At 38.7% G+C, this 15,188-nt stretch overlaps 1 protein-coding gene across 1 annotated transcript in view; it reads left to right on the top strand.

Annotated features, from left to right (window-relative positions):
- The window catches only part of TBX15 (T-box transcription factor 15), a 101,851-nt gene that overhangs the window by 55,346 nt on the left and 31,317 nt on the right, over positions 1-15,188 (top strand). Inside the window, exon 2 of the mRNA XM_083851057.1 lies at positions 6,640-6,853. Within this exon, the coding sequence (XP_083707183.1) occupies positions 6,640-6,853 (214 nt within the window). The remainder of the gene's footprint in view (positions 1-6,639; positions 6,854-15,188) is intronic.

The raw sequence follows: 15,188 nt of genomic DNA, 5'->3' as shown, positions 1-15,188 counted from the left end.
TAAAAGGGTCTTAGGCTGAAAATGAGTTATTTGAATACAGTGTTAGGCTGTCTGAGATTGCAATGTAGCATTAGCATCAATGAAATTCTCAGTTTGGACATGCTTGTACCGCCCTCAGACCGGTAAATCCTGAAATTCATTTCAACTTGTGATCAATAATGTAATAAAAAATTAGTATTATCACTAATAAAAATGTTACAAGTTCTAGCTGCATGTAGTTAACAAACCTAATGCTCAAAGAAAGCACAACTAATATGGTAGGGGAGGTGAAGGACTGGAAAACAATTGAGGGGGATAAGACAATATGTAAGGACACTTGCAGAATTATCTTTGTGTTATTTGCTTAGTGCAGCACGTGCATATGGTTAAAATCACCCAGAAAGTGTTTAGAATTATTTGCCTGCAGCAAATATTATTGCTGGACCACCTTTGTAAAATGCAATCCTGTTAATCTGAATAGTTCTGTTGAACCCCAGCCTGTTTCACCTCGGCTGCTCCTGCTGCCTTTGCTGTTGCACAGCTTCTAGTGTAACTTTGAGGTTACTGAGGGCTTTGCTTAGCTTTCACCCAAGTGTTAGTTATCAAGGAGAAGCCATCTGTATATCTGAAGTCGTTGCATCAGCAACCACCACACCATGGCCGGGCCAACCTCCACTCTTCTGGACTGTTCAGACTTAGTGTTTCTACACTTTCACTTCCATAGGATTGTTACATTTTGTATCCAGATCCCAGTAATTTCATACATCTATATGCATGATTCCCATGCTACTGACTTTGTTGGGTAGCAGCAGCATCTGCAAGAGCAAAGCTCTCTAATATTTCGGCTGACTTCATAGATAAAAAAGTGTCAACCCCCAAGTTTTATCTGGCTCTGCATGTTCGTGATTTTGTACCATCTCTGTAGTCTGCAGATCCTGGTTGCCAGAAAATTGACTGCAGGAATGAAGGAAGGACCACCTGTTGTACTGAATGTTCACAAACCTTGCAAACTAAAATAAACAGTTGAAAAAAAAAACCTCTAACAGCTTGTAACAGCTGCCACATTCCACTCAAGAGAAATCTTTATGCTAATGGAATCTGACAGGATCTACATCAGATATCTACACACAAATTTGGGAGGGGGGAACTGAGAGAGAGGGAGAGAAAGGGAGAGAGAGAAAGAAACAGAGAGAAAAAGAGAAACAGAGAAAGAAAATAAGACTTTTGGGCTTCTCTGGGTAGGTGGTATTTTATGTATATAAAGTTTTTGTCATTGTTCTCACTCTTGTAGTTTACATTCTTTGATACCTTGGAGTAAAATATGTGCTGAGTGCACGAGCTGCATGATATGGTCAAAGACTAAACTGAACTCTTTTTGTTTTAGTGGTTAAATATGGGGCACAGTATCCCTGCTGTGTTCCAGCTGCAGAGAAAATTCTGCTGAAGATCCAAGTATGAAGTTGCTTAGAAAATTAATGTCTTTAATGTCTCACATACCAGTTTGCCTCTTGTACGAGACTGATGAAAATAGAGCAAATTCACATGAGGAATACTAGGCAGCTGAACTGTAAAAATAAGGCAGTCAGTAGCTGCTTGCTGCTTTGTATAAGACAGCTTTTATCCCAGGACACATAGTGTTGGTGCAGGAAGCTGGTTGGGGTTATTGGCCATCATCTTGGGACACTCAATGGGGAAGCTGATCTTAGAGTCACTATGCTTTTGAGAATGGTGTTTTCCTTCCTATCTGCCAAAAAGAAGCCTGGGAATTTGTGGAACAAAAGAAATCATGAGCTGAGGGTTCCCAGGGTGATCTGGAGATAGCAGAAATGGGAAAGGGATTAAGAAAGAAAAATCTGAACTGGCTGTTCCTATATAATCTCAGCAATGGCCACAGTATCCCTACAAGCTCTGAAAGTGACCCTAGGGTCTTGCTGATAGACTGCAAGTTGCTGAAAGTGCCAAGAAATTTCTGTTCTTCTAGGTTCAGCACTATTAAACTGCACCAGATAGATATGTGGTTAGTGAGGTAACAAGAGATAACAAGAAGCCATCCAACAGGGCAATAGAAAGCGAACAGCCTTGAGCACAGTGGCAGTGAGAGAAAGTTATGCTTCAGGTCTTAGAAAGTTATTTTGAACATTTCCAAAAACCATGAGTCTTCTTCCCTAACTTTTTAGTAGTGTCACACTAGATAGTTTGAAGCTCCTTGAAATATAGTGCCTGCTAGAACCTGTCTCTTTTTGACAGATCAGGCCAAGTCCCACAATCAAAACCATCTGGTCAGCTTGTTTGTCCAGCAAGATGCCTGTAACAAGGAGCAAAATTTTATAAACTTTACTCTGTATCACCTCTGGGGAGAGTGATATAGTCTGGAGGGGTTGATCATTGGCATTCCCTTGTGATCAGAGGATTGTTCTCCACACAGACCAAAATGGCTGTGTTTTCTTCTGGCCACATACCACTCCACAGAAGAGCAGAAATAAATGACGGAAACATCAGAAATAAATAAATAAAAACAGCAGGAATGGAAATGGATGGATGTTTTTGAAAGAGATGTATAACAAGGGGAAAATGAAAGTGGTAGAGTGATGTGAACTGTTCAGTCAGCAAGAGCTTGGAGATGTTCACCTCAACAGCTATGGGGCAGCAGGAAGGGTCCTTCTTCGAACATTCAGGTGAGAGGAAGGAGCTGGTAGAGAAAGGTATGTAAGATCAGAAGGTGGAAGTTCATGGATGCCCATAAAAACAATAAGGAACATATAGACCTGAGAGTATTTCAATTGAAAGTCCAGTGTAATACCGTAGCTTTAGAAACCTCAGCTGCATCTACTCCCACTTTTGCTAATTGCAATCAATGGAAGAGCTTGGCTTTGGGGCATCCTTTTTCATGGACTGTACTCTATCCTAGCAAGAGAAAACAGTGGAACTCTTTTAAATATCATTTCCCTAACATATGCCAAAAGTGACAAAGTTTGCAACCTAACACGGCACCAGAGAACCAGAATTCCTGTGGCAGCAGTCAGAAGAGGTCTCCTAACTCTGAAGGGAACCGGTCCATGTTGGTTCTGCATTTCCCTATGGCTAGACTTTGGATTCAGAATACTGCCTTTTTTACAAGGCACTTTGTTAAGGAAAGTCAAGGAATATTATCTTGTCCCTTTGGAGCCGGAAGAAGCTATAGAAAGCTTCTTCAGTTTTTTTTCTGTTTGTCCTTCAGTTGGACACAATATGTAGTACCAGCCACAACCTGTTCCTCAGTGAGTTCACAGACATTTTTTTTTAATTATTTTTTTATTTTTATTTTTTAACTTCAGGAGCTATTCGTTATTTCCCCCCTGCTTACACCAATATAAAGTCAAAGTAGTGCCTTTGAGTTTAGTGAAGTTGCATCCCATTGAAAGTGATGCATGAAGAAAACTAACCTCCAAGTTTGACTGTCAGAACAAAACTCAGATCTTCTTCCTGTCTTGCTTTATTGCAAGTGCAGCAGAGTGGCTTGAGCTGTGCTAGCTGCCAGCCACCACAAAGTATGAGGCATTGAGATTAGTTCACTCTGCACCCCTCTGCATGTTGCTCACTTACAGATGTTGCTACCTGTCTCTTCATCAGTTTTGAATCCTAACTTACATAGAGACTCCAGTTAAGAGCCACAGAGCTACTGAGACTGAACTAAAAGCAGCAATGCTAGAGATTCCATCTCTTTCATTTCCAAAATTGGAGTAAAGTGGGGTACTTGCTGTTCTGAGCATTAATCTGGAAGTAATTATAGATCACGTTTCAAGGCAGAAAATAATCAACCTTGGAACAACAACAACAAAAGTTTCTATTTATTTATTTATTTATTTTATTTTCCCCTCCTTTGTGTGGTACTGCAGAGTTGGGTAGATACTGGCATATTAGTAATTAGGCAATTCCTTTTGCAGTTATTGACTTGTGCCAACAGGGCAATTCATATTCAAGGATGTGCCTCTTCTTTCACTTCCATCATTGTCAAAAATGTCTCCCAAGACTGCTGAAGTCAGTTTAGTGATGTCAGCATAAAGTCAGTGAGAGGGGACTTAGGTCTGTGATGTTTAGTTTTCTGCAGCATGCAATTCCAGTCAATTCTCAGGGATCCCTGAGACTCCATCCACATGCCCATTTTGAAAGGCTGTCTGGGAAATGCTGAAATGATTCTGATACAGTATCTAGCCAGGTGCCATCTGTTGGCCATTTACTATACTGCTTCAGAGGACATACAGAGTTTGTGAGTGCCTGAACCAAGCACAGATGGTGTAGCCTAAAATAGTCTCTCTGTATACAAACCCTTAGTTGAGTACCTCACTGCAGGAGGAGGACTCCATAATAGAAGCTTTTCCCTAGGTTCAGTCTCTTCAGACCCTCATGGTAGTTTACCTTCACTTTCTTAGGAGCTTAAAGAAGATATAAGACAATTGTTAATGATTCATTTCATGAGTAATCATACAAAAAGGTCTTAGAGTAATTTGAGAAGTATTATCTTGCTTCTTCTTAAAGGATAAAGTGATTAACCATCACTACAAAAACTAATGTCCTTAGTGCAGTGATATATACTCAGGCTTATCCCCTTCAACCCTTTGAGGGGGAATCATTTGAGCTAGAGGAAGCAGGTAAGTATAACTTTGCTCCTGCGTCACTGGGCTTCTTATGCAAGCACCAAATATCTTAATGCCTCCTTAATCTTGGATTGATCCTCTAGCTTGTGGGCACAGAACCCCAGCAGGTTATCTCATATTATCTTATCTTAGATTGTGTCTTTGATATCAGTTTTGGATGGAGTACTGGTCTCCATGTAATAGTCCTCTCTTGGTTGGCTACTCTTTTAAAGGGGTGGACTTCTTACAGCTTCAGCCCATCTTAGATGTCAGTGGGAGACATAAAGGACCACATATTCAAAAATGGATTGAGAGCAGTGCATACCAAACCTTTCCAATGTCCTATAGAATTTCTACATTATACATGCAGAAACTTCTTGTCAAAGTTTACTGAAAGTATCCTTCAAGCAAGTCCATTATCCAGTGTCATATTCTCCTGGGATTCTCTAGAGGATAAAGGCTTCCTGGTGGTACTCGGGGCTGTAAGTTTCTCAAATATCTTCAGCCGAACAGTTTATGTCCATGCCATTGCAGCAGTACAAATTTTCCAAAAACATTCCTACATGGCAGGAGTTGGGGCTTGGGGTTCTGCAGGGGTTCATCTTCACCAGATTCTTAGCTGTGGCACTCTTCACTGAAACTCTCAGAAACTCTGTAAATCTGAGACCCAACCTGCATGACCTCAGGGTTAGTGGACAGTCTCTGGCACTTGTTTGATATGGAAGAAATTTTAGCCGGGGTGATTTCACCACATTTGTAACATAGATTGTTACTTTTTATCTCCCTAAGTTTCTATATGATAGCTGTTCTATTCATTTACTGTGATGCTTGTGTTTTGGTGATCAGTGAGGACACTCTACGGCATTGTTTCTATTTTTGAAAGCTACAGAGCTCTTCTTGATCCATTTGACTGAGCACTTCACACCATTTTATTGCTCCGTCAATCATCTATTTAATACTGGTGCCAATTTGTTAAAACTCAAATTCCAAATGTAAGCGCATTGCTTTGCAGAATGTATTGTGAATAATGATGTAATTCAGGTGTGCACCCTGTTGCAAAGTAACACTACTGTTAGCAAAATTCCACCGTAGCCCTATCATATGAGATCTAGGACCATATATATATATATATATATATATATATATTTATATATATACCATACCTATCTAAAATATATATCTGAGAGATTTTGGCAAAGAAATGGCTACCTGGCTCAACATGCCTGTGCTTTTACACTAGTCTGACCTCATTTTTTTTTATTTGTTTGCTTATTTTTTAGGCAAGCCTTTCTCTTCTTCTCCCCCATAAAGGGAGGTGGTTGTCTCATGTGGTCTTTTATGTGGTTTGCTTCAATTACTTTCCTTGGTAACATATTCCATATGTTTACTATCTTTCCTTTTTGTCCTTCAATAGCCTAGAGCATTTTCCTCACCAAATGCTGCATGGTTATTTTCCCAGGAAATGTCATTGTTCCAAAAAAATATTATAAAAGCAAATAAAACAGATTTCCAAAATGGTATTGCCAAATAGCAAAATAGAAAATGCTCATTATTTTTGATGACAAGAGTATTAAAAGGGGAAAAATATTTAAACATAACCAATTCTTCAATAGTAGTGTGGGAGGATGTTCAATTAAATGGAATGTAGCTTTCCAGTGAGACAATTTAATCTTGGATTAAAACTATGGGTTGAATTATTATTTTTTTCAGTCCTTTTTTTTCTTTTTTTTTTTTTTCATCTATATTTTGTGCTCCATTCCTGGCATTGTGATGGTGTTTGTTACTATTTATATTTTATGTTGAGGGTCTTTTTTCAGCTGTTTCTAAACTTTATAAAAATGCCAGATGTCATGTTGGAAACCCAAAGACAAAAATCAGCTCATAAATCACAACAAACCGTATATATATATATACGGTATATATATATATATACCAAAGCCAATTGTACCATTCTTTAGCACTTCCTTTACTGGCTTTCCTCTTCCCTCCCTTTTCTACTCACAGTAGGTAGAATCACAGTGTCTTACCTGGTATGTTTATTTTACAGACTCAGAGCAGAGCACTGGGTCAGACACAGAGGTGTTGGCAGAAAGGACATCCTGTTCATTTGGCTCCCATTCTGACCTTACATCTGGTGGAACAGGTCCTCAGCCTCCTCCATCTTCATCCATGGAAGAGATCCAGGTAGAACTGCAGTGTGCTGACCTGTGGAAAAGATTTCATGACATTGGGACAGAGATGATTATCACGAAAGCAGGCAGGTAAGATATCTGGCTTTCTGTCTAGCTAAAAAAAAAAAAAAAAAAGTAAAAAAAAAAACTTTTTCCTTGAGGAAAAAAGAAAGATTTTTTTCTTCTTTATATGTCCATGGAAATAAATATGGGGGGTGGGGGTGAGTGGGGAATGGTTGTCACATTTTCACAGCTGTATGTCCTACCATCTTTTTAAAGATAAAATAGTTCCATGTTACTACTTAAATCAGTATCTCCAAAGGAGAATTGGCAGCTGCAGGAAGTAGTTGAGGATAGACTCTCCTTAGAGCAAATAAAACAGGAAATAATCATTGTGCTGCTGGCTGTACTGAATTTTAGATGAGTTATGAATTGGGAGAGAGCCATTTGATTTTCCTTTCAAGTTCCCATAGCACTTCATGAGCCAGTTGATTTAATCTCATGCCTAGCTTAATTCAAATTCACCTTTGCACCAAAGGAATGTCTTCCTGCAGTTCTAAATAGATAAAATGCTAATGACTTCCTGTATCAAAAATGTGCAAGTTTAGTGTTTCCCTCTGCTCTTGCAACTAATCCCATGCCAGCTGCGGTTAGGAAGAGCCACTAATAAGCCAGATTTTTTTTTTTTTAAATAAAACTCACTCTGCCATGTTTAGCTGAGTATAATATCCTCATTGCTCTCTACTATTAAATGATGGATAGAAATCTGCTTACCAAAACACAACTTGAAAAAAACTGAAAATTTCTAGATCCCTCAAGCTATTAAAGATTCCAAATTGTTTAGTCATGTTTGCATTAATGTAATGATCCTTACCTCCACCTAATGAGATTTTAATTCCTAATAATCTTGTTACGAAGAAAGTCAGCACCATGGACAGGGCTGATTAACGAGAGCAAACCATGTGTCTATCGCAGGAGTTTTTCCCACCAATCCACAGAAATGCAGAAGGCAACTTTTCCGTAGTTTTGTGGGGAAAAAAAAACAACCTCAGTGTTCGATTGTTCATAATTAAGTTTCATGTCAGTGATCTCAGAATTTGCCAGAACTGCTGGATTTACTCTTTTATGTTCTTGTGAAGTGGTCACTAGTGTTCAGAAGCCCCAGGAAGTTCAGTTAATTTGAGGAAAGTTTTCTTGAACAACCCAGATATCCCCAAAGATTATGAGAACCAGATTAGCTCCTGGTTTTTTATGTGTCGTCTCATTAGCAAATGAAACATTTTGAATCAATACAGAATGGGCTGCTGGTTTTGTTTCAAATGGAAAAGGCAAAGTAACAGAAATGATAACACTTGCTGTTATCCAACATCTTTTCACTAATGAAGTCAAAACAGAAGGGAAGAAAACTACTAATTTTCATTTTTCTCATAGAGGGTGAAATTGAGACTTAACAGGTTAAATAATCTGTCTAGTATCATTAAATATGACACTGGAAGAACCAAATTTATTGGTTCTGAGTTTGTTTTCATACAATCATAGAATGGCTCAGGTTGGAAGGGACCTTAAACATCATCTAGTTCCAACCCCCCCACCATAGGCAGGGATGCCACCCACTAGATCACGCTGGCCAAGGCCCCATCCAGCCTGGCCTTGAACACCTCCAAGGATAGGGCATCCACAGCTCCTCTGGGCAACCTGTTCCAGTGCCTCACTACCCCTACATTGCAGAATTTCCTTCCAATGTCTAGTCTAAATCTATCCTCTTTAGTTTAAGACCATTCCCCTTGTCCTATCATTTTCTACCTGAGTAGAGAGTTCTTCTCCATCTTTTCTGTAAGACCCTTTTAAGTACTGAAAGGTCGCAATGAGGCCTTCCTTGAGCCTTCTCTTCTCCAGGCTGAACATACCCAGCTCTCTCTGCCTTTCTTCATAGGAGAGATACTCCAGTCCTCTGATGATCTTTGCAGCCCTCCTCTGGACTTGCTCTAATAGGTCCATATTTTTCTTGTGCTGGGGGCCCCAAACTTGGACACAGTTCTCCAGGTGGGGCCTCACGAGGGCAGAGTAGCGGGAGACAATCACCTCCCTCCTTCCTGTTGCCTGCACTACACTGCATCTGAAGATGAAAAGAATACATTGTTACCTGCTGGATTAACTATAGTTCATTCTCTTACAATAAATGGAGTGGACAGGCTTAAGAGCAGCATAAATATCTCAAATCCCATCAACACCAGCGCACAACAAAATACCCAGAACTTAGTGATATGAAGGTCATAGAATCACAGAATCACAGAATGGCTGAGGTTGGAAGGGACTTCTGGAGATCGTCTGGTCCAACCCCCCTGCCAAGCAGGATCACCTAGAGCACATTGCACAGGATCACGTCCAGGCAGGTTTTGAATATCTCCAGAGAAGGAGACTCCACAGCCTCTCTGGGCAACCTGTTCCACTGCTCTGTCACCCTTACAGTAAAGTGTTTTCTCATATTCATCTGGAACTTCTTGCATTTCAGTTTGTGCCCATTGCTTCTTGTCTTGTTGCTGGGCACCACTGAAAAGAGTCCAGCCCCATGCTCTTGACACCCTTCCTTCAGATATTTATATGCATTGATAAGCTTCTCTCTCAGCCTTCTCTTCTCCAAGCTAAACAGGCACAGTTCTCTCAGCCTCTTCTCATATGACAGGTGTTTCAGACTCCTAATCATCCCCTAAAATGACCTCAGCAGTTCAGCAGTTCATACATTTCTGAATGAAGTAGTTAACCTTTCTGGAATCTTAAAAAGCTATATGCTATGTACAGTTTTTTTTTTTTTTTAAGTAACCAAAAAAGTTGAAACATCAATTCCACTGCAGTTTTACAAATTGTTCAACATCTTCTCGCAGAAGCCTTGAGAGTATTTGCAGAGGTTATAGAGAAGGAAGGATTTATGGAAAAAAAAAAAAAAACAAAAACAAACAAAAAAAAAACCCAGCAACAACAACAAAAAAACTGAAATATTCTGGGGAGATATCAAATAATTAAACTAAATGCTTTGGATCAGTTCAAAAAAAAAAAGAATTTCTATTAGGTCTGATTGGTACACACATATGAAAAAAAAAGATTATATATTTTCTTACAAAGTTTTTAGAAAATTACAGTACTGAATAAATTGCTGTCTTTTTGTTTTTGTTTTAAAAAAAAGCAAAAACATTTTTGTTGAAATTCTTCTTCTGCTGTCTTCAAGCTATAAACCACTATTTTGTTGCTTGGAACAGTCTCAAGTATGTATTTTGACACTTGTGATATAAAACTATTGTTCTGACATTTATGAATTGAGATGTTTCATGTCAGCAATTTTTCATGGAACTTGTCATGCATGCTGCCTTTCTGTTTGAAAAATACAGTTTCCCACATTGCATATCATCATAATGAACAATAGATACATATCCCTAATTGCACAGTAATAACAGGAAGCTGATTACAGATTATTGTGAGATGTACTTAGTTCCTTCCATGTGGGAACATGATGCAGCTGAAAAACAGATCCAGTTAACTGCAATTCCAATTCCATTTTCCCCACACCAGGAAAAATGCTTTCATTTAGTGAAGAAGCATCTCGCTTCATATTCGTACTTGCTTCCCCTACCTTATTTTTTTTTTCTTCAACTAGTCCAATATAAGATACTTTGTTTTAGTTTTCTAAGTTTTTGGCTCAAATATTTTGATTTTCATGTTTTTGAAGAGAAGTTTACAAGCTCTGGGGAAGGTCTTGTTTAGTTGCATTTTCTGATGAAATATCTAAGTCTCTATTTTAGCCACATTTCAGATATGTTTAACAGCACATGTTAGGGAAGACAGAGACACTAACTTTATTTTAAGAAGTCCAAAACAATACATACATATATAAAAATATATATATATATGTAGGTAGGGAATAGATGCAGGGAAATATGTAAGAACTGCAAGAAATATTTATCTTTTCAAGAATTTTTTCTTTAACACCATTAATGGCATTCTCAAGTGCCAAGCCTGAGAGCTTTTTCAAGCTCCGGTCTTGACAATTTTTCCACTTACAAAAAAAGTTGTAGCATAATACAGAGCTTAACTTACAGAACAAATAATATATTCATTACAATCCTAAATCATATTCTTTCTCTGTGAAAGGAGATGTTTATCATTACTTTAGTCCTCATGGACATCAGGCTCATCACTGGCTGCCCACACAAACTCTATGTTAGCTACCAAACATACATATATATTTCTGTTTGATGATATTCTTCTCCAGAGGTTAGTTTAACAGTATGGGAAGGGATTTTTTTTCTGCAGACTACGTTTCTTATTTAACCATCACAAAGTTTAATGATTTCGTTACTTAGTACATCTATTTATTTGTGACAGTTCTTATAGATTAAAAAAAATGCACAAGTTAAATGTTTAATTTTTTTTGGTTAAACCTTCTTTCAGAGAGGATGTGTCTGTGATGGGTGAAAGCTGTCTGGCAGTCCTGTTTCTCCATATGAGATGCATGATTCATGATGCATGCAATAGATGAGATTTCATGATTTCTGGCAAAGAGAGCTGCATTGTTATCTCCCGAGGATTTCCTATTATTTATTGAAATAGTGAGAGATGTGCAGCTTCTTTGCAAATTTTTCCTTCCCAAGGGAATATTTTTCTGTTCTTGCCACTTTCCCTACAGAAACCCTGTCTGAGTCCTGCAAGACCTTCTTGTTTTGAAAGCCTTTATAATTACAGACTCAGTTGCCTATGACTACAGCTGCTCCTTAATTTTATGTAACTGGTAAGGCATTGTTTGGCTCCTGCCTGACCTCACATTGTCTTTTTACTCTTACTGTTTAATGCTAGTTTCTAACCTACATTCTCATTTCAAACATATTTCTGGAGCTATATCCTGCTTATGTCCAGCATACTACACTTTTTAGCTTTCAAACTCCCACTCCCATTCACATTTAATTCTGCTTCATTTTTTTCCTTCTTGATGCTGTATTTATAGATGCCTTTTTTTTTTGATCTGCTTCTATAAACCTGTATTTTTTTTTCTGTTTTCATAAAGTTCTCTTAGAACTTTTCCCTTCTTTCTTTCTACCATAACTCTGTTATTCAGAATTTAAAAAGATTCTTCTAACAAGAGTCCTTTTTTTCTTTGTGCGAAAGATGCAAATGGCTTTTTGTCAGCTGCAGTGCATTCAAAACTGCAATTTCTTACCTATTTTTTGTTTGAAATGCATCCTTAGACTGTACAAAATAAAATGAACTCACCTTAAGCCCCAGGTCATACTGATGTAAAGCAACTATTCCTAAAAACATATTTAACTATTTTTCTCTACTCTCCTCCACCATGCATGCATGCTTGCTGGCAACATTAGCAGAGGAATCTGAATCCCTCCCCACATTCTCTAGCTAAAGACCATGGTCATCTGAGCTGCAGGTCCAACAGTTAACTGCTGATAGAAGTGCTGCCCAAACGGGAAAGAAACGTGCAATTATTATTGAGGGAGGGGTGCACTTCCACTGCAGTGAATGTTTGGAGTACTGCTTTGCAAGGGAAATGCCACCTCTTATGGAGATGGTTGACAGCATACAAACACAGACAAGAGGTATTCCTCTGGGGACATAGGTTCTGCCTGTAGCAAATTCAGGATTTCTTCTCAGCAGTGAGGGAAATAACACATGAGTCTTATCAAAGTTATCATATCTGTGCTGAGGGATGGCTCAAACCTGGGTGCTGAGGCCAGGCTCAGTAATAAGAGTGAAAAAAAACCCACAGCAGTGAATGGAAGAGGTGACCTGCTATCTCCTGACTCTTCAGTGCCTCCTGATAGGTTAAATGGTATTTTGACTGAAGTTTCTTTCCCTCCCAGAAACTATGAGCCAGAGTTGTTTGAAACATGTACTTAGGGCTGTTTACACTACTGAATGGCTGTTTTATTTCCAGTGGAAGGAAGGAGGGAAGGGCCCCATGTTCCTCTTCAGTTAGAGTAAAAACCAGTGATTTTGTTTCAAAGCTTTGTTGATGCTAAAGGGACTTGTGGAGAGGACTTCTCAGAGCAAGGGCTGGCAGGATGCAACTACCAGACTGCTGCCCAGAGGCCCTGGCCCAGTGGACCAGATAAGCTTTCTCCAGCTTCTAGAAAACGTCCCTTTGGGGAGCTGCTGGGAAGATCTGCTGGACTCCCTCTGCCTTATAATAAATCCTTTTTCTCCCAGCCCTGCATCAGCTTTTCCTCTCAACACAAATATCTTCTCTACATATTCTCACACTGCAGAGGGAAACAAGGAAGCATTCTTGCCTTCCCTTCCCTTCCTGTCCCTCACTTTCACTTCCGCAGGTTTGTTTTTATAAACAAATATACATTTGGCACCAGACTTAAAGACAAGGAAATATGAGGTATAAAATAGCTATAACTTCAGGTAACACTGTAAACTCAGGCATGAACACTATGCACACTTAATCTGTAAGCCTGAAACAGTCTGAATATTTTTCAGAGTTTCTTAATCCCATTTTTTATGACTGGGAAGTGACTAATCTTTCTGTTCGTGTCAATAAGTCTGTAGCAAAAGACAAACAGTCTTTTAGTACAACTGAAGAATATATATCTTCATTTTATGGTTTACATTTAGCAGATGTCACCCTTAAGCAAATTTAATCCCATTTAAGTTGTTTTTGTTTACATGGTGTGTAAATCATTAAGCTGAACAGTCATGAAAACTGAAAAGTAAATTGTGTTGATCCTTTTAAATTGTCATCTGACTTCAGCTCACTAAGCTGTCTGTACAGGTGTATTTCCAGTGTCTGAACAGCTTCAAGGAATTGCACTTGTATTTTGAGACAACCAGCCAGGTACCCATTAATGTCTTACCACTTAATGAGTGATGCCCTCTCTAAAACTTAACTGTGAAACAGAGAATGAATTTATGTTGGAAAGGATACTTGGAGGTAATCTTGCCCATGAACCCACTCAGAGCATGCCAACTTTGTAGATAGATTCAACTTGACAAAAGCTTTACATGTGCTAGTTCCAGGGGCAGGGTTAGGAGCTGTCTCATTTGAGAGTCCTAAGGGTTAGAAACTGATTATTTTCTTGGGAAAAAGAATCCAGTTTGGGGATATACATGTAAACTTCCTTCTCTGAACAGTTTCCTTAAAGGAAAACTATGATTTCATGTTAAATAAAAAGTTTAAACTACAACACAAAAAGCTGTTTGCTGCAATCCAACTTCTTTCTATCTCTGCAAGTTCACAAACAGTTTTTAAAATCAGTGCACTGCTGTGCTAGCAATTACTATTTTAATGAAAAGATCTATATGTATCATTAATTTTCTTTGCATTCAGAGTTTAATAAACCTCTTTCTCATTATAGAAGAAGTAAGGAATTGAGTAGGCTGAGACACATGGTTCTTACAAGAATGCTTTTTAAAACTCTTCTAAGTGTTTCTAGATCAATTGAAATAACTTATTTCATATCATGTCATATTTCCCCTAAATGGGTGCTGCATGTATGTGTACAGATTTCCAGCCTAAGTTTAGCAAGATAATTTTCCTGCTGAGTGGTAAAGCTAATGTATAAATAACTTGACCATCCCAAACTGCTGTTGATATAAAACCTCCTCCTGAACTGTATGAAATGTCGTGTGTTCCCTGTGAAAACTAACAGCCTTTGTGTCTGAGCTGCTGACTATAAAGACAACTGATATTATTCTGGATGAAAGGTTCTTGACTGTTTATGAATACAGCCATATTCAAATGACCTGAATTCCTCCCAAATCTTTGAACCCTCTATTTTCTATAGGGTTGGTGCCTAGGGAGACAAAGAGCCAGCCAACAGGAAACAGAGCACCAGGACTTACCCCAGATTCCACCTATGTCACTCAGTCACTACTCTTTATCTCTGTGTTTTCCATTTTTCCCTTTCCACACAGCAGCGCTGCTGGAAACCTGCAGTGGTAGTTCCAGGCCACACTCTTATGTCAAAGAAACCTAAGTTACTTTTACACCCACAGAAAAACAAAACAGCAATTTTTTAGAAAACTTTAAAATACACTTAAACATTAGAGAAAGCAGTGGGATTAGCTGAGCTCTCTCTGATCATTTTAGAGATTAGCCCCTAAGCCTGTTGAATGGTCTGTGGTAATCTTTTACAAGGTATTTCATAAGTGAACAACCCCATAAGCTATACTGCAACATTACATGGGGTTGCAGTTTTGGAGAGAGCTGCTGGGAACACACAGTGTTCAGTTTTCCGAATATAGTACACAGACCCACAGAGACTCAGAATTAATCCTGGATTTCTCATCAATCCTCTGAAACATGACCTACCTCTTAAGCTGCTCCCAAGCCACCTCCATCCAATTAATGAGAGCTGGATTGTAAAATGCCACATCCTGTACCCATTTGGCTTGGTAGATTTAATGAGCCATTGTGGTA

The sequence above is a fragment of the Anser anser genome (assembly GCF_964211835.1).
Source record: "Anser anser genome assembly, chromosome: 1".
Classification (NCBI taxonomy): Eukaryota; Metazoa; Chordata; class Aves; order Anseriformes; family Anatidae; genus Anser; species Anser anser.
The sequence above is the reverse complement of the archived record's forward strand: the minus strand, read 5'-3'. Positions and strand labels throughout refer to the sequence as shown.